This window comes from Rattus norvegicus, chromosome 3, assembly GCF_036323735.1.
Source record: "Rattus norvegicus strain BN/NHsdMcwi chromosome 3, GRCr8, whole genome shotgun sequence".
NCBI classification, from domain to species: domain Eukaryota; kingdom Metazoa; phylum Chordata; class Mammalia; order Rodentia; family Muridae; genus Rattus; species Rattus norvegicus.
The window spans coordinates 76,748,273-76,774,415 of NC_086021.1; the positions used below are offsets into that span (position 1 = coordinate 76,748,273).

At 46.5% G+C, this 26,143-nt stretch overlaps 2 protein-coding genes and 1 long non-coding RNA gene across 7 annotated transcripts in view; 2 read left to right on the forward strand and 1 right to left on the reverse strand.

Moving 5' to 3' along the window:
- The window catches only part of Metap1d (methionyl aminopeptidase type 1D (mitochondrial)), a 72,533-nt gene extending 61,124 nt beyond the window's left edge, over positions 1 to 11,409 (forward strand). For 3 of the 5 annotated variants that reach the window (XM_039105166.2, NM_001107812.2, XM_039105168.2), the window contains 5 exons: positions 1,339 to 1,502; positions 8,586 to 8,683; positions 9,948 to 9,995; positions 10,896 to 10,974; positions 11,067 to 11,409. In XM_039105166.2, coding sequence (XP_038961094.1) covers positions 1,339 to 1,502; positions 8,586 to 8,683; positions 9,948 to 9,995; positions 10,896 to 10,974; positions 11,067 to 11,145 — 468 coding nt within the window. In that variant the 3' untranslated portion in view covers positions 11,146 to 11,409. The remainder of the gene's footprint in view (positions 1 to 1,338; positions 1,503 to 8,585; positions 8,684 to 9,947; positions 9,996 to 10,895; positions 10,975 to 11,066) is intronic. The other 2 variants (XR_005501905.2, XM_039105169.2) reach the window with 2 other exon arrangements.
- LOC108350393 (uncharacterized) lies at positions 1 to 24,254 on the reverse strand. Its single transcript, XR_005502194.2, has 4 exons — positions 23,826 to 24,254; positions 13,672 to 14,109; positions 1,315 to 1,480; positions 1 to 641 (listed from the first exon to the last, which is right to left on the reverse strand). It is a non-coding gene; the product is annotated as an uncharacterized LOC108350393 (long non-coding RNA).
- Dlx1 (distal-less homeobox 1) lies at positions 15,592 to 20,182 on the forward strand. The gene is made up of 3 exons (NM_001100531.1): positions 15,592 to 16,453; positions 17,108 to 17,307; positions 18,488 to 20,182. The coding sequence occupies exons 1-3, from the start codon at positions 16,141 to 16,143 to the stop codon at positions 18,740 to 18,742; spliced, it is 768 nt and encodes a 255-aa protein (NP_001094001.1). The 5' UTR covers positions 15,592 to 16,140; the 3' UTR covers positions 18,743 to 20,182.
- Positions 24,255 to 26,143: the final 1,889 nt, after the last annotated feature.

Below are 26,143 nucleotides of genomic sequence, written 5' to 3' on the forward strand. Positions count from 1 at the left end.
TTTCTACATATTTTTAATTTTAAGGTAACATGGAACAGCGAGCTAAATGAAGTTAAAGAATACATTTTACTTAAAAACATGCAGTTGCAAAATTTCTTGAATAACTACACTTATATTAACAAATTATAAATTAGTGTATATGACAAAAGCTTACATTTTTCTGGAAGGGAATGTAAGTGGGAATGAATTAGCAAGCATGGCTGTACCGTGGGGGGATTAAGAAGCCATCAGTCTACCAGACTGGTTGGGATGTACCTTTCTCCTCTGTCAGGAACCCGCACACTTTATTTGTCTCTGCCTCAGTTTCCTGACTTAAAAGCCAGCGATCTCTGTGAAGCCTTTTGCATCATCTTCTTGCTGCCCAGGAGAACATGGTCTTCATTGCCTGATGGCGATGGGTATGACATTAACTCAGACAAAGCTTAAATAAACAGATCTTCTCAGAGTCCCTGTGTTCACCTCAGGAAAAGGGGAACCGTGAAGATAATTAGATGGGCTAAGTTTATGCAAAACAGTAAATGCCACATGGTGTCCAAGGGTCAACAGCCAACCAGTCTCCTCTGCCCCCTCCATGTGCTCTGGTGCTGTAATCATTGGTCTCTCATGATGAGCCCGATGTCGTTCAAAATCACATGGCGCTTCTGCGTCATAAAAGAACGATAAAATTATCTTTCTGTGGCTTTACCCCTCAGCTTGCTTTGTGATTTGCTCTAACTCTTTAAAAATCCATGCAGAGTGTTCTCGGTTACATCATGCTCTCTGGAACATTTGATTCGAATTCCATTTTTAGACATAGAATTTTTTATAACATGTTTCCTTACTGCCACGAGCCACTTCCATTCTCCGCATGAACTTCTCCTGCTCGCCGTTACGATGCTGACGTGTCCACCTCATTTCTTCTTGTCATTGTGTATCATGTCTAAGCCTAGAGCTGGTAAATCAAAGAGCATGCAAATCCTCACGACACCGAGGACATGGCTTACTATGCTAAATACTTAATTTTCTAAACCTACTGTGGTAATTGTAGGCGAATGTATTTAGCAACTAATTTTTCCAAACATAGTTTTGCTTTCTTAGAAATAAAACAAGGGATCAAAATGTTACAGTAGCATTACTAATCCCAAAGCTGAGGTGGCCATTTGTTTGTTTTGAGATGCTAGAGAACCACATGGTTTCAGCCTTTAGATTTCAGAATGGTGGTCTTTAACTAGTATGTGAACTTGAGACTAACAGTGAGAAGGTAATAAATTTACTGGATGCATAAACAAACAGGATATAGATTTTAGGAGAACGGAATTCCTGACAAGGACATACCTTAAAATGTGTGCCTGTGTTTAGGTCTATTACAATGGCTACCATGGAGACACCTCCGAAACCTTTCTGGTGGGCAATGTGGATGAAAGTGGTACAAAGTTAGTGGAGGTTGCCAGGGCGTGTAGAGACGAAGCAATCGCAGCCTGCAGAGCTGGGGCCCCCTTCTCTGTAATTGGAAACACAATCAGGTAAGCCTTGCACTGATGAGAAAAAGGAGGGTCGGCGAATGGCAGAAAGGTTATTGGTGGCTCGGTATAAAGCCGATGACATGTTTTATGATCCACAGCTATCATTCAGTCTGATATCAGCATGTGAACTGCCAGGCTGCAATATTGTTCCCTGGGTTTTAAAAAAAATGGCTTAAAAAAAGTGAATTTTGACCAGGGTCAGCTGGGAAACCTACTGGAGCAGTGAGCAGTATTTATATGACTGCCTTTGTTTTAGCTTGACATGTTGGTCTGTGATGCTCTTTTATTCAAATGGGAAAGAAGGTACCTAAGAAGTGGCTGATGGTCCCAGCCCTTGGATGTGTGAGAGAGGAGAAAAAAAAAAAACCATTCTATAAAGGAATGAAGGGAGGCACCCCTGTGATACAGAGCTCAGAGGTGTGAGCTAAGATTTAGAAATAGCCCGAGAGGCTGCTCTGTGTCCCTTTCCCTCTGGGCCGGTTTTTTTTTTCTCTCTCTAAAACACTGTTTACTTTCCCAGAGTTTCTCTGTGCTTTGCTTTTAGAGTGTGAGTGTATTTTCTGAATTCAAGACTTTTCTTTGTAATCTGTTCCCCGCTTTCAGATCTTTTTTTTTTACCCTAAATGTTTTGAAGTAGACGTGCAGAATATGTGTTTTCATTTAAAAGTAACACATTTTGTTAAAGATGTTCGGCCTTTAAAGTGCTGCTCTCATTAATCTGAGCCTGAGTCTTTTGAATGCATCCCGTTTGCCCAAAGGAAGGAAAGCTTAGTCACCTTGAAAAGATGCTGCCTTTTTCTCTGAGTACGCCTTCAAATACTTTAAGAAAAAAGGCAGTAAAATATCAGTTAAATGTATTTATGGCTTTAAAAATATTGTAACAGTGTCTGAATCAAACTTTAGTAAAATCTCTTTGGGTTATATCTGAGAAGCTTTTATTGAAGACTTTGAACAAAATTGTGTTTTTGACAGTTTTAAATTATAGGCTAACTAGCCTGGGAAAAAAGGATAGTGTCTCTCCGTCCTTTCACAGGAAATGTTGAATCAGACCCCTACTGGGAAAAGAAATTTAATGCATATCTCACTATCTTACTGTCCACGAATATAATAGAAATGAATTCAAAATGCAGTTTTATTTTTGCAAATGGGATGAGTCGATAGATGCACCTCATATTTTTGAACACCTAGGGTTCAACAGATTTACTGGTGGCGCTCTTGCATTTTAACAAAATTTATTCTTCAGTCGAAGGGGGCAGAGAACACTAGATTCTTATTCAGGCATTCTGTGGAGCTCTGCATTCATGGCTGTGTCTAAAGGGCATGTCAGCCTTTGATTCTCTCTGAGAGGTAATTATCCTTTTCCTGTCACGGAACAACAAATGATAGCTAACTACAGAGGCGCATTTGCAGTAGTCACATTCATCAACCGCAGGAAAAAAAATTCAATTTAATTGTACAACACAGCTGCACATGGGCTTTCGAGCTTCTGTTGTTCTCCCTGTCTTGCCATTCCTCCCTCCAGATCTATTTTTTAAACTTTTTTTTTCTGGTTATTTTTTCCCCCTTTTTTTGTCTCTTCTTCCATTTTTACTCTCTGTACTTTCTTGTTAAAGTAATTTTCCTTTGTGGCTCTCATTCTTCTTTCCCCATTGAAGGCTATGAATGTAGAAAATTATCACAATTACTCATATAATTGAGCCTCTTTGTAGCAAGTGCAACTCCAGTAGCCTTTCTCCATCATGAAAATGGTTTCATTATAGGGTTTTTCATATTCCCTGACACCATCTACACAGAGGAGCAGGCGTGCAGATGAGATGTACTGAGAACAGGCTAGATCAGTAGGTCACAGTAGGAATAATTAGCTCTTCTATGGAAAGAGCATCCAGGCCTTTTACTGCTACATAAATGTACTGTCCGTGGCTTTTAGCCACAAAAAAACTTACTAACAAATGGAGCTCCCGCCTACTACTTTGAAAAAAAGATTTGTATCAACACTACAATTTTCCATCATTAAGACTAATAACACAGAGCCTAGTATACATCAAGGGGAATAAAGAGAAAAATCTCACATCCAAGTGGTGGCTGGGCGCTGACCTTTGTTCCCTCTTTTTGTATACGACTTAACTCTTTACAAAAAGGAGCCACACGCCACACCAACATGCAGGTGAACTCCAGCTAGTACTCGCAAAGCACAGCATTCAGTCGGAAAATCTGATAAATCTCCATGCAGGATAATGCATTTCATTACATATTCACTACATTAATTCCTGCCACATTAAAAAAAAAAAAAAAAGCAACGGAGAAGAAGAGTGGAATTCAAAGTGGCGTTGGATTTTAGCTATCTGGACTCCAAGGTCAGTTTGGGCAGAGTATGAATTTGCATGAACAGGCTTCTTTGAAAACCAGATCAGCCCCAACAACTATACCCAGAGAACTCTGTGCAAAATAACAGACAATGAACTTTTTACTCTTACCCTAATGCGTTTCATTATTTGGATAGTTTATGTCTGCCGCTGGCGAGGAGGCCGGCCCCGATTCTGACAAATGTTTGTCCTGGTGTATTACAGCAGTATTTCTGGACATCTATTGTTTTCGCCTTTTCTTATTCAGGGGGAAAAAATCTTTAAGGAGTAAATAAACAAATGAGATCCACCCTCGAGCCAAGAAGTACTTAATATCTTTACAGACCAAAGGTTTACAAACAACTTTCAACTGGGTCTCCTTTCTTTAAGACAGTCACTCGCCATCTGCCGTAGCCTCCATCTACTGATAGCCTCTGAGAACACACAGGCAACTCACACTTCTTGAATGCTACCCCAAAGCCTGAGGTCCCTAAAATTTGAAATCCTGCTCAGAAACTTAAAGAACACAGGGGTGTCTCTGAAGAAGTGTCAGTTAATGTGATTTCACAAAGACAGTTTTCTGTGTGCCCTTTGCCCTGTGAGCGACTCCCAGTGATCTCTAGGCTATGATGCTATTATACCTGCTCTCTAACCACATTTGCTCCACAGTAATCTCTGTGTTACCCGGATGTGTGAGAAGAACATGAGCATGGGGCTACATGCATCACTAGTCGATGACAGTTCGCTCCAAAATAATTTAAACTTACACTTGGAGATGTCACGATGAAGCTATCAATAAATGGGTTTTTTAATGTTTAATTCATAAGTATATATTTTGATATTAATTTAGAACAATACAAAGCAGTTTTTTTTTAGAAAAATAATCTCTTTCTATTAGATTATGCACATTTAAACAATAAGTGGCTCAGGCAAAATAAGTCATTTTAATGTCATCTGTGATGGATTTTGCTTGACAGCTACTGTAAATTACAATTACACCGCGTCTCTCTGCACATGAAAGTAAGCATTGCAATAAATTATCTTTTATTTCAATCCATCATGTCTGCTTTTCAGAAACAGAGAACCTCAAATAAAAGTTCAGCACTATTGTAAGAAAAATATAGTAATTTGTGATCCAGCTTGAAACAAAAAATAAAATGTCCCACTGTATTGGAAAACAGTAACAACAGGCTTTTAAAAATATGACTAATTGTACTTAAACATTCCTGTCATTAGAGGGGGTCCCTGGCTTTGTACATTCCTCCATTTAGAGGCTACTGTTTGGACTGAAAACCTGGGAAGAGTAAAGTGGAATTCCATAACTGCCTTTTGGGATCCCTGCCTCTGGAGAGATGAGGGCCTTTGGAGCTCGGTCTCCCGGGAGTCATCTGAAAGTGCTAATGAATCCATTCTTTCTTTAAGAGTGTGTGCTTAACACAGCACTCCTCTGCCCTCTTGGGGAATGCAGTCTTAGTCACATAAATTACTTGAAATGTGTTAAGAAGTTGTATTTATTTAGTTGTAATATTTATTATACAATATTAAGAGGTGTCTAACTGCTTCACATAAATGGAATTAAACTGAAGAAAAAAAGTTACAGGAAGCTCCTTAAAGGAAGTTTCTCTTCCACCTATAACCTGTAACTGAGCCACAGACAGTCACGATACAGTATGATTAAAAAGTGAGTTTGAAAGCTGCCTTTACACAGCTCTCCCCCAGCATTCTCTCTGAAAGCCATCCGGTCATGGCTGTGTGGGTCTCATGACCAGACATTGCCCTGCCTTAAAGGATTTTAGCTAGAGAAAATCAGAACAGAAGAGCCAACACCTGGAGAGTTATTTTCTTTTCTTTTCTTTTTTTTTTTTCTTTTCTTTTTTTCGGAGCTGGGGATCGAACCCAGGGCCTTGCGCTTGCCAGGCAAGCGCTCTACCGCTGATCTAAATCCCCAACCCGAGAGTTATTTTCTATAGATTTCAACAAGAAAAAAACGTTTCATCTGTGAAATATTCAGGGCAAGAAAACAATTAAGCTGAGAGACAGCAGTGGTTCTATGACGCATTGGTGTTGGGGAGCAATTGCCTGACTTCTCAGGGTCCGCTGGCTCCCCAACCCAACATTGAGTGCACAGCCCACCTTCCTATTGCCGCGTCAGGGTGACCGGCACCAACTTTCCACTGAAGAAGTAGAATTTGATTTCCTTTGTCATTTGGATTGTCTTTCCAAAATCAGATTTAAGTTCCGCGGCCAGGAGAAGAGTCTGGGCTCAACGCATGTTCCAAAGTAGTTGAACGTGCATGTTTTCAAAGTGATTGAGAACATTAATGGAATTTTACCTCACCTAAGTGTATGTTGAAAGGTACAAGTGAGGGTTGGGGATTTAGCTCAGTGGTAGAGCGCTTGCCTAGGAAGTGCAAGGCCCTGGGTTCGGCTCCGAAAAAAAAGAAAAAAAAAAAAGAGAAAAGTACAAGTGAACAGAAGTGCGTCCTTAGCTTCCGGGAACCGAACATGTTCAACCAGAGAACGGAGGGGAATGTGCTGAGACACACATCCCCCCCTCCGCCCCAGCTATGAAATCCTTCAGCATCTGCATATGTGACACAGATTCTAGGTTACCATAGCAGAGGCTCCATCAGGATCCAGAGAGCGAATTGTGCAGGAGAAGGCACTCAAATGTCTTTAGTTACTTAGTGGTTGTAGAGCCTCTTTCCTAAGGAGGAAGAAGAGATATGAAGTGCGGGTGGGGAGACCCCCAAGGGATTTTTAGAGTGGCCTTTCTTCTCCTCTCATTGGAAATCAAAATGAAGATTACCATTGTCACACGTTAGGTGTGGCCATGAAGCCTTCCAATCAGTTGGATCATTGGTGGAAAAATAGATAGATAAATAAATAAAACTAGTATCTTATTTTATTATATGTTTTAAGAAAATACTAGCTGGGGTGTTGTGGCGTATGCTTTTAATCCCAGCACTTGGGAGGCAGAGGCAAGTGGATCCCTGAGTTCGATACCAGCCTTGTCTACAAAGTGAGTTCCAAGATAGCCAGGGCTACACAGAAAAAACCTGCATCCCAACCCAAAACAAAAACAACAATAAATGAATAAACACTAGAACGGTTTATGTTGAAATGCTTTTCAAATGATTGAGGTTTGCTAGAACTGAGCTTAACAACTTATGGGCGTTAAGAGAACTCATTCTCATGTAGGAAAAAAAATCCTAATTCAAGCTTTCGTGAGTTATCTAATTATCTTTTTCCTCCGTCTCCTCTCTGTACTCTGGTTTATGTGTGGTGTGGAACTAAGAGAGACTCCGTGGGGAAGATGTTTTCCAAAAACCACCTCCCGGTCAAAGCCCAGGGTCTGCAAAGCAGCCTGGACCCCAAGGCCCAGCTCCAGAGAAGAAGACCGGCTTCTCTCCATGGACTTGCTTAGCATATCAGTTTCTGCCCTACTGGTTGCATCAAAATTAAATTTCTATGCAGTGCTGCCTCTCTGCTGGTTACAAGGACATCCTGGTCTAAGTGGAGATCCTTACAAATCTGGGAGTGCTTTAAAAATGTCCTTAAAACTTAACCCCGGGGAACGGTGGCACATGCACGTGAGATTGGTGAATTCAGAGGCAGCTGAACAAAAAGTTTTCAGAAGTGTATGGAGGGTTGGGGATTTAGCTCAGTGGTAGAGCGCTTGCCTAGCAAGCTCGAGGCCCTGGGTTCGGTCCCCAGCTCCTAAAAAAAAAAAAAAAAAAAGAAGAAGAAGAAGAAGAAGAAAAGAAAGAAGTGTATGGAGATGTGATGGCTCATGAAGGTGTTAGCCAAAAGGGTCTGTGTGAAGCTGAACTAGAGTCTGTTAGAGATGAGTCTGAGAACTAAAACCTTTGGATGTGGTAGGTTCCATGAACTCCTGCCCACAGCTGTGGGGAGCACTCCAGGCACCCCGCCCTCTGCCTGCATGAAAATACAAATTGTTAGTGTTGTATGCCTTGTTAAGGAGCTGTCTCTCCCAAAATAACCAGATTCCCCTGATCTCAATAAGAGCAAAGCTGTCCATCCTTGCAGGGAGGATTTCAGGGTTGGATCCTATGTGCCTGGTTACCTCTGTAAGGGATAGATAGAACCCAAAATGTCTGCATTTACAGGTCCAGGTTCAGTATTGATGCATTCAAATATCATTGCTATCAAAAAATATTTGCTCGTGAACTTTGCTAATGATAGGTATCTTAAATGGAACCCTAAAATAATCACCATTTCCGAAAGAAAGTAGACAAAACAATCTTTTGTGTCCATTTATAAAATGTTTAGCACTTTTATTAGATGAGGGTTCAAGAAATCATAAAAGTAGAAAGTCATACTTGGAGATCATAATTTTCTCCGTCTAATACCTGGGTTACTAGTAACTGAACAGTCCTTGATCCACAAAGCCATCCAAACCAGGTAAGTTTGGGACCCTCTGTTACAGACGTGTGTGCTTGCACCTCCCTTGTGTATGTCAGGGTACATTTGTACGTATGTATACTCATTTGTCGCCTGAGAGCGAGCTTTGTTAAAAGTACTTTGTGTATCTACAGGGACTGCTAGCAAGCATCAGCCGGCACTAAAATTATTCTGGAATGAAGGCAACATTCATGCCATTATCAGACTTGAAATAGACCTGATTTTTTTTCAGAGACTATTTTAAGTGATTTTATTTTTAATCTTAATGTGCACTAAAACATTTGATTAAATTAGATGTCGTTTGGTCCCTTTAAAGCCACATAACTCGTCAGAATGGTTTGCAAGTCTGTCCACATTTTGTGGGACACGGGATAGGATCGTACTTTCATGGACATCCTGAAATTTGGCATCATGGTAAGAGTTCCTTTGGAAGCGATTTATTGAATGACATCAGTTTTCCTCCAAGTTCTTTTCCTCTTGAATGCGCATTGTTACCACTCCCACCCCCATCCCCACCCCCACCCCCACCCCCACCCATTCCGGAGTGCGAGGTTATCTACTTAACTTTAACCAGGATGATGTTCTTATGCCGTTGAATTACAGCTCAGCACATTTCCCAAGTGAGGTTTACTTTGGTTTTGGTTGTCTCCTGAAGGATGCATGGCTGGAAGGCCCGAGGGATGTTTGTCTAGAAAAAGTTACTGCAAACAAAACCCCACTGCACTGCCATCCCAGCAGCGCGCACACACGACTGTTTTCTGTTTTTCTTTCTCTACCCCCTTTTCTAACCGCTGACTGTTGTGGTTAAACTTCACTACATCCTACACAGCGTTGACAGCTGATGTATTTAGCAGCATGTACTCTTTAGTGTTTTCTGGTTTATGCCCACCCTTGTGTTCCTTCCCCAGAGTCCAGCTTTTCACTGTCTGGGTGTGTACCCTACAGAGAGAGAAGGCAGCAACCACCAGGAGGGTGGGAGGATTTGGGTTAAGGTGGGAACAACTATAGGGAGGAGTTCCAGGGGTTGTTGCACATTTGAACAAGGGCTAAGAGGAATAATGTCTCATGTCTTGCCCTGTGTACTGGGGGTAGGACAAGTCCCTGGAAGAACGAGCTGGAACCCACCCTAGAGACCCAGCAGAGCAGTGCTCCTCTGAACCAGTGAGCCCCCACCTGAGGCAGCCCAGAAGAGGTCCATGTCAGTGTAGAAAGAACCCATCTCCCCGCCTCACCGATACCAGTGCTGGCAGCTGTTGGAGAATGGAGCCCTGCCTCTGGCTCCATCCTGCATGTCAGGTGCTGCCCTTTGGCACCTTCTCCCCCGAGACTTCCTTTGCACCTAGGGAGACCAGGAGAGGTAGCATCAGGTGGCACGGGGAACAGCAGACTGGAAGGGAAGGAACTGCTGGTATCTGAAGACCCTTGCTGCCCCCTGCCAGGCCTTGACAAACTGTACAGAGTGGGTGGGGTCTGAGAACACAGGTACCACAAAGGGTGAAACGTCCCAGCCTCCTGCAAGGCCTGCATTTAACCCTATGGGCTCATCCAGGTATCCAAACCCTGACTCTTTCCAGGAACAACATGGCCAAGGCTTTTTAAAGCAGCCCAACTACTCCCGTCTTGTGCTTCTTTCTCTCCTTGGTTCCTTTTCTCATACCTTCCTGTGTTTGCTTTGCAGCAAATGACAACGATCTGCCCATGGAGGAGCGCATGGCTTTCACCATTGGTAAATGAATGCTGGGCTCCTCTGTGGAGAGCTGGGGCCCCTGGACAGAAACTGGCCTTTGCCGAGGCTTGAAGTCCTGCAAAGGACTAATGATGCTAATCAGCATAATGAAATAATTTGGATGCATAGTAAATGTGATTAGCTAATATCCTCTAACCCCGTCTTCCTAAATCAGATACTTACCGACACATTTAGGAGACCACAGCCATCCAACCTCTAATTCTGTTACCGGCATAATGTGCTGTTTGGTTTTTTTTTGTTTTGTTTTGTTTTGTTTTTTCATTAACACCCAGTAACTAGAGGCGATTAAGTCCCTTGCTCTCTGTCAGCAAGTGGCGTGTGCTCCGTGGCGGCCCATTCCTGGCTGATGGCATGATTGGTGTCACCACAAAATTCCAATCACCTAGGGCCACCAAGTCCTCCTAGTTCTGACTGTAAGACTTAATGGAGAAGCAATTAGAGTAAAATAAGAAAATTGTTATTTGCTGATTAATGAACATTTTGAGCGTGTTTTAAAAATTCAAATATTTTTTAAAAACTGACTGGAATTTATGAGGGACTGGTGTTTGGGTGGTTATTATCCACAGGGTCCTAATTAAGGCTTGATTAAAATGCCCTTCTTTCTCTAAAAAAAAAAATTACGAACCAGGCAACTTCATGCATTTTTTTTTAATGATGTTGCATTTCCTCTCCCTACTGTTTAGTTTGTAGTGTATAAGCAGTATCAATTATTAGCCCTTATAAGATGACAACAGGAACTGTGGGTGAAACACTCAGGAGGAGGGAGGGCCTTCTTATAATCTCTCTCTCTCTCTCTCTCTCTCTCTCTCTCTCTCTCTCTCTCTCTCTCATTACCAACTGAAACAATATCCACTATACTAAATACTTTCTCTCCTACAGAGCCAATCATCACTGAAGGTTCCCCGGAATTTAAAGTCCTGGAGGACGCGTGGACCGTGGTCTCACTAGACAACCGAAGGTTTGCCCTGTTATCTTTGAATTGCCGGGGAAGGGAAGCCGCAGCAGACTGCAGTGCGCTGACAGCAGCCCTGTGTGTCCTGTGTGTTTCAGGTCCGCACAGTTCGAGCACACAGTCCTCATCACGCCAAGGGGTGTTGAGATACTCACTAAAGTGCCACAGGAAGCCTGAGATCGGCCAGAAGGCCACCCAGATCCAGCTCCTTTTTTCTTAAAGAGACCTTCGAGGACTGAGGAGCCAACCCCAGGCCACAGAGAAAGAAGCCTGCGGTGTCTAGAAGAAGAAAGTAGTGAGGACAGGCTTTGGGGACACAGGTCCTACAGGACAGACCTTGGGGCTAGAAAAACACACCTCCCTTTCTGGGCAGGTGGTTTGTCCTTTTCCTGTCTATATTCTGCCCAAGAAGTTTAAAAAAACAAAACAAAAACTCTCAAACCTATTGTGTCCAATCTTTACACATAACAGTTACAGAGGGGGAGGGGCAGGTGATTAGTTTTAGAATCTCCAAACCTTAACATGCATGCAGAAAGAAGAAGAAGAAGGAGGAGGAAAAAACAAACAAACAAACAAACATACAAACAAAAAAACAGAACCCTTTAGCTCAAAATCTGTTTTAATCTGGTTCTTCCCCTGCGGATCTTAACATGGCTGAGCTGAGGACACTTCCAGTGGCAAGTACCTACTTCCACCCCAGTTTCCTCTTCACTGAGATTTGCCCCAGAGAGGGTGAGCCGGGAAACATTGCCTATAAATATTTTCTTCTCTGTGGACCATAGATTTGGGCTTTCTGAAGATGTGAGCAGTCCAGAAACCTGAGACTTCACCAGCAACCAGCCATGCTAGATCCCCCTCCCAGCCTGAGACCCCCCCAACACATACTAGATCGTTTGTTGTACTAAAAATTCAAGCTGCAACCCCATTCTTTAGATGTGTTTATCTTGAGTTTAGAGCCTAGCTACTAGCCCTTAAACTGTCCTCCCCTGACTGCTGTCCCAGGACAGGCATTCCTCTGCTCCCTGGGCTATACAAAATCACAGGATCTCTGAGAGAGGAGACACCAGACACATTTGAGATAAGGTCCTAGTTGGCCTCATCTGGAACTCTCGGCTTTAACTATAGATCAATCAACTTGCCTGCAGGGCCTACCTGCTTCAGGAGCAGAAATCCATTCCTGCCCAAAGCACCCTGCTTTTCCTTGTTGATCCTACCTTCAGGGTGGGCTAGGCTGGGCCTCACAGGAAGCCAGTCCTCACAGGAAGTCTAGTCACAGGGCATGACTAGAGAGATCCAGAACCTCAGTGGCTCTGTGAACTCTGGTTTGTGTTCATGCAGATGGCAAAGTGGCCATGTCCTTAATGGAGCATGGGTCGCCTGGAGGGCCAAGGACATTTTACATCTGCCAGGATCAATAGCATCAGAGGCATCCACAGGGAGTCAGCAGGACACCCAGAGCCATGGAGAAGGGAAGGGAAGCTGAGGACAAGTGCTGCAGAAAGTGGTTCCTCCATGGTCCCCAACCCTCCAGGTCAGTTTTTCTACATGTAGAGTGTTGAGTGGAGAGGCAATTCTAAACCTAGTTTATTTGAGGGTGAAAAGGAATGGGGATTTTTAAGATCAATTGGTAAACTTTTGAGGTGTTCTGAAATTCACCAGGCAGAGGCTCAGAGGCTGAAGCTGTGGCCATGGGTGAATATTCATATTCCCAAGAGAGGACCAGGGCCAGCTGTCTTCCCAGACACTTGCCAGAGAATGACTTCACTTCTTCCCTAGAGCAATCAGATTAGCATGTAGCATCTTTATCTTCGGATCAGTCTACTCTCAGGTGCCCCTAAGGATAGTTTTATTAGGACCACAGGATTTTACCAACCACTGGGACAATTATTGCAGGTGGAGGTATTTATGGGGGAAATATATAATCTGATTTAGTAATCTAGCCTGTGCTGGTAAACTCGGCATCTCTGTAGGAAACAAACTTGAATTGAAGGAATGTTGTGTAACATTCTTTGAAGTTAAGATTGGGAAGTCTGGCTTCTTTTTAAAAAGGAGCCTCCTCTTCTTGTCCACTCCCTCATCAGCTGGGCAACTGAACTTATCTGACACCAGGAAGACGGAGTAAGCTGACTATCACCTGAGTGCTGGCTCCTGAGGTGACTCCAGTGAGTTCTGCTCCCAATCAGGAACCTTCAGGACCCATGGGAGAGTATAAGTTCCTTTCTTACTCGGGCTGGCAAGGGTCTAAGCATTTCGGAGCAGGTGTGACACTTGAGAGTTCGGTCATTTGGAGGAATGCACTCCAGGGCTCACAATGTGGAGATAAGATCTCATTTCCTGAAGCTAGTAGAGGCCTGTGCACTCTTTCAGGGGCTGGGCTCAGTTTATCTCAAGACTTGCTTCCTTGAATTAGGAAATAATTCTGGAGTGTTTTCCCTCACAGTTCAGTTCTAAATGATGCCAGGCTCCTTATCTCGCCAGACCCCAGTAGCTAGCCTGGTCTCCTGCTCCGCTAAAGCAGTAGGACAGAGTACCTTAGTAGACCCATGGTCACTCCCCGGTTCCCCAACCAGCCAGTCTCTGGGATAAACTGGTCCTAAGCAGTCCAGCCTTCGGATGTCTCCGTGCCTTGCATTAAGTTCCAAGAGACACCAGTCCAGTTTTCCCCAATCCCAACCCCGACGCACAACCGCAGCGATCACTTACATGGGCAAGGCCCGCAAGGCGAAGAGACCTTCGGTTCAGATGGCATCCAAGCGGCTCCGTTGGGCGCACAGGACGACACTCCACACCCCAAAACAGGCGCTAAGGAGGAGCAATTAAAATCACGAATACGACATGAAGACCAGGACGAGCAGAGTTGGCGTTCTTAGTTGGTTGGTGCTACAAAGCCTCACCGTGTGGTTCGGCGATTAAGTAAAAATAAAAACCTTTCTCAGGCGTTGGCAAACCCTTTATTGGTTTACAGATTTTGGACTGTTTTTTTGTTTGTTTGTTTGGTTGGTTGGTTTGGTTTGGTTTGGTTTGGTTTGGTTTTTTTCCTCTTTTTTTGTTTTTCTCTTTTGCTCCAACCAAGATGCTGCATGAAATGTTTCAGCCTCATGCCTTTAATCAGAAGAGGAAATCTGCAGGCAGGAGCCGCTGCTGAAGAAGTTAAGAGAGAGAGAGAGAGAGAGAGAGAGAGAGAGAGAGAGAGAGAGAGAGAGAAAATGAATATGAGAATTCCCTGTACTCATATCTGTAACGACATCACCGATGTAATTTGTTTTGAATGTTCATTTTTATTGGTGTTCCCTCTGCCAAAATGTGCTTGATTACAGAGGTCTTTCTGTGATCACTGTGCTCTCCAGATAGGGGAAGGTGCCGCGGCGAAGGTTCAGCTCAGGCCAGATCAAATCCCGGGCTGTTTAACGCTGAAAGGCTGCATGTTGCTATTAGTGTTAAATATATGGCTAATTATGCGTATGAAAATTAAACATCAGTGTTATGCTAATGGCGCGCCTTCAGCTGCGGATCTGAGCACTTGAGACTACCATTTAATCAAATGAATCAGTAACTAATACGTGTGCACGTGTGAACTTTCACAAGATCATTTCCCCCGTCCCCGTCACACCGCTAAATTATGAAAGAAATAATTATCAACACTTTCTAATTACCTAACAAAGTAATTTGGGATTCATCGTGGGGCTGGCGGGATTGGGAACCAACAATCCCTAGCAACCAACGTAGTTTGCTGCCACGCAAGGTGGCTGTGTGGTAGTAGTGGTGGGTGGGGGCGAGCGAGCCTTTTGTGCACTTTGCAACACTTGCACCCAGAAGGTAGACCGCGCCTTGGCAGCTCTTTCCTTCATCAGCTTCCCCACCTCAGCCCCGGGCCCCGAGGCTCCAGCTTTGGCCACTGGAGGTGAGGAAGAGACTGGGCGACAGAGAGGGGTATATCTAAACACAATTATTTTAGCTACCACATATCTGGATTTTCTGAGGGTCTCGGTGTCCCGCTAGGACTCCCAAACCTCAAGTACTCTGGCCAGACCCCAGGAGATCGGAAAATGACCACCTGGCAGGCATTCGACGCTCCAGCCACCAGGGGACCGTAGGCCCCCTGGACTCCACACTAAGCCGCGCCCTCGGGGCGAGTGAGCCCGGGGTGCGTGGCTCAAGGGAAGTAGAGAGGGGAGGGGGAAGCAGGAAGGTTGGGAGGGAAGGGAGGAGGGGGGAGAGGCGGTACGGCCGCCTTTCCTGGGTGGAGAAGCGCGGGTTCCTGGCTCTCCACGCGCACTGCTTTGATCATACCCGTGCAGCCTCGAGCTGGAGTGACCAGCTGGGCCTGGAGAAATGCGAGCAAGCCCCTGGGAACGGTGGCAACGGCGGGGCAGCGGCCGAGTGAGTGAGTTGGGCCAGAGGGCCCCCAAACCCAGATCCCCGGGATGTGGCCGAGAGAACCCCAACCTGGGAGGCGCGGCCTGGAGAGCGCTGAGCTAGGCACAGGACGCTCAGAAGGACCGCTGGCTGCAGGCTACCTGGGTTGTCGCCCAGTGCGCGACTCCGCGATCCAGAGACCGCGGCCGGACTCTGGAGCGGCGCTCCGCACCGGACTAGGTGACCTGGAGAAGTGGTCCGGGGTCCCAGGCGTTGGGGGCGGGCGAAGGGTGGGGACAGCAAGGGGGAGGGCGACGGCAGGGCGCGGCTGGTTGGTTTCTGGGGCGGGAAGCGCGCGAGGGAGGCGGGAGGCTGGAGTCGCGCGCCTTCGAGGTCCCAGCGCGGACGCCGCAGCCCATTGTGCGTCCCGTTCCGCGCGCTCTGTTGCAGAGGAGCCCCGGCCGGGACGTGTGGACCCGACTCTCCCCAGGCCCGGCCGCGTCGCCCGCTCTAGTCCAGCAGAGCCGGAGCTTCTCGGACCAATCCCCGGTGATTATGCAAGAGAGCCGACCAATCAGCTCCACCAGCTCATGAATATTTATGACCTTGGCTGAGTCAAAGCTTTGAACCGAGTTTGGGGAGCTCGGCAGCATCATGCTTAGACTTTTCAAAGAGACAAACTCCATTTTCTTATGAATGGAAAGTGAAAACCCCTGTTCCGCTTAAATTGGGTTCCTTCCTGTCCTGAGAAACATAGAGACCCCCAAAAGGGAAGCAGAGGAGAAAAAGACCCACACCCAGACCCCGCGAGAAGAGATGACCATGACCACCATGCCAGAAAGTCTCAACAGCCCGGTGTCGGGCAAGGCTGTGTTTATGGAGTTTGGGCCGCCCAACCAGCAAATGTCTCCTTCTCCCATGTCCCACGGGCACTACTCCATGCACTGTTTACACTCGGCGGGCCATTCGCAGCCCGACGGTGCCTACAGTTCGGCCTCATCCTTCTCCCGACCGCTGGGCTACCCCTACGTCAACTCGGTCAGCAGCCACGCGTCCAGCCCCTACATCAGTTCCGTGCAGTCCTACCCCGGCAGCGCCAGCCTCGCCCAGAGCCGCCTGGAGGACCCAGGTACGTGCGCTTGCCAGGGACAAGGAGAGAAGGGAAGGAGAATGGGAAAGAGGGGGAGAAGGGGAGGGGGAAAGAGAGAAGACAAGAGAGTGTGGGGTAGAGAGAGGTGGGTGGGGGTGGGGAAAGCGCGGAAGTAGTAGAGGTTTCGGATATCAATCTGTGGATCCTTGTCACTGAAAAGAAAAAAAAATATAAGTCAATTCAATTTACAACTGTCCAGCAAAGGATAAATCCGAGCGCGTCTCCTGGCACTGTCTGGGCCTCTGGGCCGCTCGGTGCGTCGAGCACACAATGCCCTGCTGGAAAACAGAAAACCACATGTGCACGTATTAGTCTCGGTAATTATTTATTGCGTAGCGCTATAAACAATGTATGCAATTAAGGGTAATTAAACCTCAACTACCGCCTGCAAAAAATAGCGAACTTTCTCTGCAAAGGCAATAGCTGCGCTCTTGGGAACGACCCAATTCTGTCTGCAGCAGCTAGGGACCTGCGCTCGGACCTTGAGGAACACTTCGCAGTGTTTCAGGGTTTCTTGAACGTTCTTTTTCAGACTCTGACTCTGCCAACCCATCCATAGACATTCACTCTCGTCTCTCCGCACTCAAGGCAGTGCAACATTAACAAGGGTCTCTGCTTCTGTTGTCTCTCCAGGGGCGGACTCCGAGAAGAGCACCGTGGTGGAAGGCGGAGAAGTGCGCTTTAACGGCAAAGGGAAAAAGATCCGTAAACCCAGGACAATTTATTCCAGTTTGCAGTTGCAGGCTTTGAACCGGAGGTTCCAACAAACTCAGTACCTAGCTCTGCCTGAGAGGGCGGAGCTGGCGGCCTCCTTGGGACTCACACAGACTCAGGTACCTGGCCGCTCCGCCAAACAGGCTTTCGGAGCTGGGCTTGAGCCCCAGGCTTAAAATTTTTTTTTTGTTCGCTGGGCCTCTGGTTCTAGGAGTGACTGTGCCCCCACCCCCACCTCCGTTTGTGTGTGTGTGTGTGTGTGTGTGTGTGTGTGTGTGTGTGTGTGTGTGTGTGTGTGGTGTCCACCTCTGACTTTCAGCGTCTTCTCTTCCTCCCTCAAACTGCCCTAGCTCGGACCCTACTCTGACCTGCAGGCTACCTGGTCTTCTGTCCCTGGACTTCTGATCAGGCAGGGAACTGGAAGGATTTCCCCAGACGTTTTGTTTGGTGATTCTGAGGTCACACGTGCCTGAACAACTGGAACAATAGAGGGGGGATTTAATCTTCCTTTGCCTTTAAAGTGTGTAACTAATCACTTGGATCCTGGGCCTAAGCCTGCTTCCTCCACCTCCTTCTTCTTCGTGTGAGGTGGCAGAGGCGGATCCTTCCCTCTGGCCCTTCACTTCCCAAGTTCCAGATCCTTAGAAGGAAAAAAAGAGTTTTTTTTTTCTTCTTGCGTTTCTCTAAGACCCTGAACAATTCGTAGGCATTCGAACCGGCGCTGATACCGGTTTCCAAAGTCTGTCTCTAGATTTAAATTGGAACTGGGGAAAGCAAATACACCTACGGGGGCTAGGGGGGAGTTGGACTGAGTCTAAAGAGTTTAACAAAGACGCTGCGGCTTCTTCCATCAGTCCTTCAACTTATCTAGAGGCAGAAAGTTCGGTGCAAAGGATAGGTGCTCTGATTTTAATAAATGCCCCCCATTCCTATCTAGGTTTTAAATTTTCTTTATTGATATTGCATTGTTCTGCACGAGGTCTTTCATAAACATCAGCCGGTGTGGCACCGACTCATTTGCAAGTCAAGGCCTGGGTCTCCTCCCCTGTTTTCTTATCCCGGTCTCTGAGAGCTACTCTCAAGGAAACCAGCGGCGGCGGGACCCGGGGCTCAGTTTTCTGGCCTTTGGCGCTCATGGGGGTGTGGGATGGCGGTGGTCTCTGCCCCTCTATCCTGGAGCTGTCAGCTTTTCCAAAGCAAGGAGGGAGGGTATTGTTTGCCACCAGCCCCTTTTCTCCACCCTAGAGCTGGGTAGGCTCAGTGGTCATAGTCCAGTCACGTTGTCGCCCGATCCTGCAGGTCAAGATATGGTTCCAGAACAAACGCTCCAAGTTCAAGAAGCTGATGAAGCAAGGCGGGGCAGCTCTGGAGGGCAGCGCGCTGGCGAATGGCAGGGCCTTGTCTGCCGGCTCCCCACCGGTACCACCCGGCTGGAATCCGAATTCCTCCTCTGGGAAGGGCTCCGGCAGCAGCGCTGGCTCCTACGTCCCCAGCTACACGTCGTGGTATCCCTCAGCGCACCAAGAAGCTATGCAGCAGCCTCAACTGATGTGAGGTTATCAGTTCGCACTCACCCGCTTCCTGCCCATCTCCCTTGGCCCGGCCCCTCCCGCCTCCAGGTTCATCCACTCATTCGCACGCCCTGGGCCGGAAGGAGAAGGGCCCAAGGGCGAGGGCGGGGGACGTAAAAATAAAAGAAAAAGGAACAGTGAAGGCTTGCTGCCTCCTCGGAGCCCCTAAAAATCTGGCCCAGCGACTTTTCAGCTCTGGGCTTGAACCTGGTTTGGGCCACGGTGACAGCAGAGTGACCTCAAAGCGCAGGCACAACCACTGGAGACAGCCAGTGCAACAAGACAAGCCGCTGGACCCGACCAGACTCTCAGCTTTGTGAGACTATCAGGAAAAAAAAATTACGTAGGAGGGGGAAATATGCTCTTTTTTCGGTTCTGTCCGTCTTTGTCTCCTTTTTGCACCGTCTGTGCGCCGAAGTCAAGGTCCTCGTGTGTCTGCTGTCCTCTCCAAAAAGTCACCAGATCTGAGCCACACTGGTCTGCCGGCAGCCCATCACGAACCCTGGAACGCTTTTTTTCTGAATGGTCTTCTTCCGGGCCCTGCTTCACCATCTGTGTAGCTTGTTTGGGCAATGGGGGGAATCGGAGGGAGGGGGGTTAATTTATTGAAAAACAGACGCTGAGTGTTGGCCAATTCCAAGTTCTCTGAGACATGGAGTGGGCACTGTCCAAACACACTATTTACCTTAAACACACCAGAAGAGGGAACAAGGATGGGATGGTGGCTTTTTAAGGTACCTGGTAACTTTTGTACTTTGTTGGAATGGAGAAGTGGAGGCAGAGTGATTTGCATTTTACACGACCCACATGATTAAAAAATAACAAAAGAAATAGTGAAGTAAGGAAAGATATGTCAAGCCAACAGAATGTTGTCAAAAACGTTTGGACAAGAACACCCGGCCAAGAAGAAAAAGCATACTTTGGGCAGCAAGAGAGAGGACCAAGTGGGTTTTGGAGAGAAAATAATTTGTCCTGTGAAAGCACCCCAATTCCAGGTCGCTTGAAAGTCAGACACAAGCAGCTTTAAATGATCCCCAGTGGCTCGACCACAGAACACAAGTCATCACCCTGAACGCACAGCCTCTGGTGCAGGACCTAATCGTTGTACATATTATTATTGTTATTGTTGTTATTAATTATTATTATTGTTCTGTAAACACGTTGCACAAGCTTAGCCTCTTTCCGTTCCGTCGTGTGTGGCTGTAAACCCCAATGCTTTGTGAAAATGAGAATCTTGACATTTTACTTGTGAAATTTGGAAAATGTGACCGATTGAAATCAACCGTGTTTTGTGTTCTCTATGTCAAAGTTTAGTTTTATATTGAGAATGTTAACTTATTGCTTTGTATCTCGGGGAGTGGGGGAACTTTGTAAATAAGTTATAAAGTTTCTTTGAGACAGTAAAATTATGGTTTCAAGAAAGAACCATTGCCTCCTGTGCTGTTTGAAGGGAAAGGAAGGAGCCCCTCCTCAAGTCCGGCACACTAACGTGCAACTTACTAATTAACATACTGTTTACTAGGGAGGTATTGGGGGCCTCTAATATCCCATTAAGATATCATACTAAAGTCTGTGGAGTGCTCCCAAAGGCCTGTTCCTCTTACTTCTCTCCCTCAGCCTGGCATGGGATCCTTGCCTAGATTGGAGTGATGGAGTGCCTACAGAAGGTTAGGGCTTTTGACTCAGGAGCAGGTGTCGTAGGGCAGAATTCCACCTCAGGTGCTCAGGGACCGAAAGACTGAGAAAAGCAGAACCCCAGGGCTTGGGAGACTGGAGCTCTCTTCTGGTGCCCTGTCATATCTTAAGACCCCTGGAAACAGAGATACCCTGCTTTTCCCCAGCCTCCGCCCGGATCTGACCTGCCAGATTTCGCTTGACCGCAGGCACAGGACAGCGCCTTGGCAGGGACAGGAAATTCATGTCTCCCTAGCCACCGCCCCAATCAATCACTGAGGTCCTTGGGGACAGGGCATAGTTCCAGAGAGTCACTAGAGCCTTCCACTGGGGGAGAAAAAAAAAGAGCCATTTTTGCTTCATGCCTGGAGATGTCTCTCTACATACTCACGAACTAGTTAGAAATGTCAAAGCACGGGTGATTCGGTGAATTTTGAAACTGAGAGTTGACCATAGTCATTCAACATCGATCCCAGCCCCGGAGTTTCAGATGCCAGTCCGTCTTGAAAACACTCTCCTCTGGTAGAGCACCAGGATTAAGTTTGATTCAAAAGAGCAATGACTCTAAGAGGGTACAACCAAGCTGAATCCCTTACTTGTCCGATGGTCTCAACCCCAGCCTAACCCCAGCCTAGTCCCAGACCAAATCCCAGACCCAGACCGGAGGCTACTGAAAGCCTTGGCCCCGACCGCCGGTTTTGTGTGATTCCTGCTTCTCTGGCACCCTCCTGCTGCCCGAGAGGGCTCCGCCTTTGGGGGGCCCTTTCCGGCGCGCGGTGGGGAGCAGAGCCTGGAAGGCAGTGATCTGTGTTGTGACAAGCACCCATTTTTCAATTGGTGCTGGTGAAAGATCAGATGCGCGGAGCTCTTCCGACGCCCTTTGGAAGGGGAGGAGGAAGTGGCGGGGCTGGAGGGGGAGCCGTATAATGGGAGAAGACCGGGAGGTAGGGCTGGATGAACCTGGGGACTTTGATGCCTGTTCTGGGACTGAAATTGGGACTTTTCCTCTCCTGGCCGCATCAGAACCAAGTGGCGCTCAGTGGCGAGATCAGACCAAGATGCTACTGGATAGACGAGGATTAAAACGGAGGAAAACCAGACCAAGATGCTACTGGATAGACCCGGATTAAAACGGAGGAAAACCACGTCTCAGGCTAGGCCCAGGAGTATTTGCTGAAGCCTGAATCCAGCCAGGCCTGGATTCAGTTTCCTTGGGGATTTGTGACTTCTTTAGCAAGGAGACTTTTCTCACTCATCTGATTCAGTCCACCAAAGGACAGCTACTCCCCCAACCGCTCCAGCCACAAGCAAAATCTATTTGGTCAAGCCGGTTTTAATACTTTGAGATATTAGCTTATACTAATTTAATAATCTCTTGCTAACAGTTCAAATAGAGAAATTATTAGTTTTAGCTCAAGGAAGGCGGTCTTTAGTTAGGCTCTATTATAATTATAAGCGGTTGTACTTTTAAAAAATGTTAATCTCAATATAGGCCTAATTAATATTGCCTTGTTACTGACAAGTAGTTCATCAAATATCTGATTCAAAGATTTTCATAATGAGTATATTAATTAAACTATGAATAATCTAAAGGTGGTTATATTTAAACAATACCTCATTATAATGATTAAATACTGATTTCGAATATTATGTCTTAACAATTGTCACATAGAAAACACAACCTTTCCTTATGTATGAGTCTGTAATGGCAAAATGCAATTTTGGGATTTTTTTCCCCTTGTTCAAAAAATGTGAACCTCATTTTAAAACACTTCTGAAATAGGTTACACACAGCTTAATGATTATCAAAATGACTCTTTTCTGCAAAAAAAAAGACCCCAAAGTGCGCGTACAGCTGCAAACCCAAGAGGGTCAGCATCATTTCACTGTATTCTCTTCTTGATTACAAGCCGGGCCCATCAAACACAACATAATTACAGTAATTTCAGGTTTATTTATTCTAATGCAGTTTCCCCATCTCTCTGGTAATTATGAGCAATTTTTTCGCCCAGGGAATCTTTTTGCATTAACAAAAGAGATAACGCACTGAAAGCCAAATTTGCTGTGCATTGAGAAAAGGAAAAAAAAAAAATCAAATAGGTGCGAGCTGCCATCCCTGCAATTCTCCGGTACCGGAGCCGGCAAATTGCTTGCAGGTGTATGGAGCAAGCTTGTCAATGGCCGGGCCTCCAAATTAGCAAATGCACAGCGGCAAAGTAATGAAGACAGACTTAGCAAAATTGCTAAACAACAGATACCTCTTTAATATCTTCTCTCACACACACTCGCTCTAAAAGGGGGCAGAGATGGGGGGTGGGGCACAGTCCCAACCGTTCCCTCACTGGTCTTGGCTTTCCATAGTTGGATGGGCTGAGCGGCCCTGTGAGGGGTGAAATCTATTGGTGGGAGAACCCGGAGCCTACATTTTGACAATCTTTTTAAGACAAGAAAGCTGGAAACATCTATCGTCCACAGTTGCCTTCACTGATCCCTATGTCTTGTTTCCATTTCTCTCTTCGGGGAATCTGCACCTGGACCAGGTCAGATGGTTCTTCAGACTTCCTGATTCTGCACTTAACAACTAAGCACCACGAAAAGTTCTCAAAATCCTTTCCGCCTCTGTGGCCCAGAGTGTGAATTTGTTTGTGGGAGTCATTTAAGGAAGGAACTGACTGAATCGCTCCCTTTGAAGGAATTGCTTTCCTTCCCAACGAAGAGCAGGTCTGAGTGCTGGATATACACCCTGAGTTACTAGATCAAGAAAAATCGAGTACAAAGTAGGAATGAATGTCTGCTCCCCTCGACACCATCAATAAACCTCTATCCTGATATTCATCTCTTTCTCCCTTAATCTTCTGAAAGTCCATTTGTAGAGTTATCTCGGTCTTGCCTTCCTCTCACCTGGGGTTAAAGACCTTTGAAATCATAGACTAAAGCAAACTTTCTGTTACCTAGCTCACACAGCCATCGGAAACACCCCCCCCCCCAATTCAACACAGAGTGTAAGGGCTTCTTTCTCCCATGTCCATAAAACTCTCTTTCCTGCCCCGAATTTCACAGCAAACCCCAATTCCAAAGTGGAAAGGCAGAAAGCCCCAAAAGGTGCTTCCCCAGGCTCAAGAAACATTATCACCCCCACCCAGCTCTTCCCTACCCCCTCCCTCATCTCCTCCCCAATCTTCAGGGATTAACACTTCCTGAAACATCAAGTGTTTTTATAAAAAGGGGAAAAAAATACTCCTGACATCGCTGACAAGAAGTTTTGATGGAAGAATTAACTAGTGCATACATAATCACTCCCCCACCCTCCTACTCCCGGTGCGGGAGCCGCTGCCGCTGCTAAGCGCAGCCTTCCAACCCTCTGAAAAATGAAACCGGTTTTCCACCCTTACCTTCTTCAGTGTCTATTTCAGATAATCTGGACACACACTCTTTGCTACATCAAATCAAAAGGGTCGAAGGCGGCTTTTGGCTGGGAGAATGACAGAAAAGAAAAAAGCAAAAGAGAAAAAAAAAAGGAAAAAATAAAACCAAGGAAGAATAGGAAAATACAAAACCCGACCAAAACCAGAGCAAAACAAAACCAGAAAACCAAAAAGAATTCCCCAGTCCCATCTTCCTATGCTGAGAATAAAGAGTAGAGGAAAGAGGTCCCCAGGACTGGGCGCCTCCGAGCGCCGCAGGCTTTTTGCAGCTCTGAGCTTGCAGAATAGAACTGAAAATTTCGGCTATATAGCCTCTGTCTTTATAGCTGATGAAAAAAATTGCAGATTATTAGCATAAATGTTTACTCTTCATTACGCTGATGACATTGTGCACTCGAGATCTTGGTAATCTTTGGGAAAATTATGAGTAATTTTTAAAAATTTTAAAGCAGCAGCAGTTACCATGCAATTCAGGCTAATTCTGCGTAGGCTCCGAACGGATATAATTATCGAGGAGTCAAGATGTTATGCTAAAAACTATGCATTGATATTCCCATTTATTATGTACATACAACTTTGACAATGTTGATGCTTGAAATAGCAGGAAATTGTCTTGCGCAAAAATTACAGTCCATATTAGGACATCTGAAATTGCGAAGAATTATATAGTAATTGCAGGCTTTCAGATGGGAGAGCAGAATGCTCAAACTAGTGCAAATGTGGATAAAATTACAGATCAGAGCAAAAATTAGGGGAAAAGGGGGTCTGGGATTTTTCAGGTTGGCTATAGGATTCCGGAAGTGTCTAATGCCACATGATTGCTGCAGCTTTAGGGGAGACATTCAAGCCCCAAATAGCGCCTTGGCCAGGGTGGCTTTAATTGAATTTCTTGGGCTTTTTTGTTTTAATAGGGGCAAATGAGGAAATTGACCACCCAAGACAAATTTTCACTGTTCTACCCCCTGAGAATGTGTTGAGAAGCGAATCCCTTTCCTCACTGCTTGTTCTCTGCGGCAGGGACTCCGGGGAGGTCTAAGAGCCCCCACCCTAAACACAGCAACTGAGAAAGCGACTGGACAGAGCGCCCCCCCCTTTCCATCTTGTTTTTCTTTCTCCTCCTCCCTTCTTCCATGGGCCCCTTTCCCGGATTCTCCCTCGCCTCCATCACAGTCCAGCACTGCCAGGCCCCAGGCTGGGACGGCCTGCTCCCTAGGGGCTGGCTGGGGTGTGTGTGTGTGTGTGTGTGTGTGTGTGTGTGTGTGTGTGTGTGTGTGTGTGTGTACAGGCGCGCGCGCGCGCACACACTGAGGAAATAGTGAGTGCCTGGAAAGATCACCTCCGGAAAAAGGCCAATGACCTCCCAGTGCCTACACGCGGAGTTAGAACCTGTTGTTTAGGAGCTTCACACGGGGAGGGGCAAGGAAGGTCTGTACCAGGGGACCTCCAGGCCTGCTCAGCGACCACCTGGGCTCCGGTTTTGTCCTGCAGTCGCGAGATTGCACAGTGCAGCACCCTCCCTCAACCTCCAAGACACTTACTCCCCATTTGGGCGGTGCTTCTCTTGGGCAATGAGATACCCTGCGACTTTAAGAAGCCGAGGCCAGGCCTGCAGAGGGAGGAGGCTGGGAGGGGAGTGTCCCCCAGGAGGAGGAACGTTGAGGCACCCTGCACGGGAAGTCAACCTTAGCTTTGCTAGGGTTCTGAGCAGTTGCATCCTTATTGTTTGGGGCCGGGGTGGGGTGGGGTGGGGGGCAATGGTTTCATCTTTATGGTGTCTGAGGCTGTTGGACCTAAATTCCGAGGCGAGAGGCTGGAATGTGAAAAACCTGACTACTGGATCTGAGCGGACCTAAGCCGATCCCTCGGGATCACTCTGTCTACTTTGCCCCCTCCACCTCTGGCCTCTCTTTCCCCGTTGTAAGCCTCGGCTCCAGCTCTAGCCCCGCTGGGGGACACTTTCCCCAACTACCTTGTTTCCTAGAGCAAGAGCCGGACTTAAGACCGGACATAACCGGTGACAGCCGGACTCCAGGACTCTTGAGTATATCAGGAATCCTGTAACCCTGCAGTGTTTGTGCTTTGGCCAGGGTGGAAGAGGGGGGAGCCATAAGCTAGAGCGACCCCAGAGAGAAGAGTCTGTCTAGAAACTCTTCGTTCTCACGAGGAGGTGCCAAGTGGCTGCTCCTAAGACCTGCCTGCTTCCTACCCCCCAACCTCCTGAAACATATTGTCTCTTAACCGGAGGCCCCAGGGCGGAATGTAACATCTTGTAATGTGGCAATCAC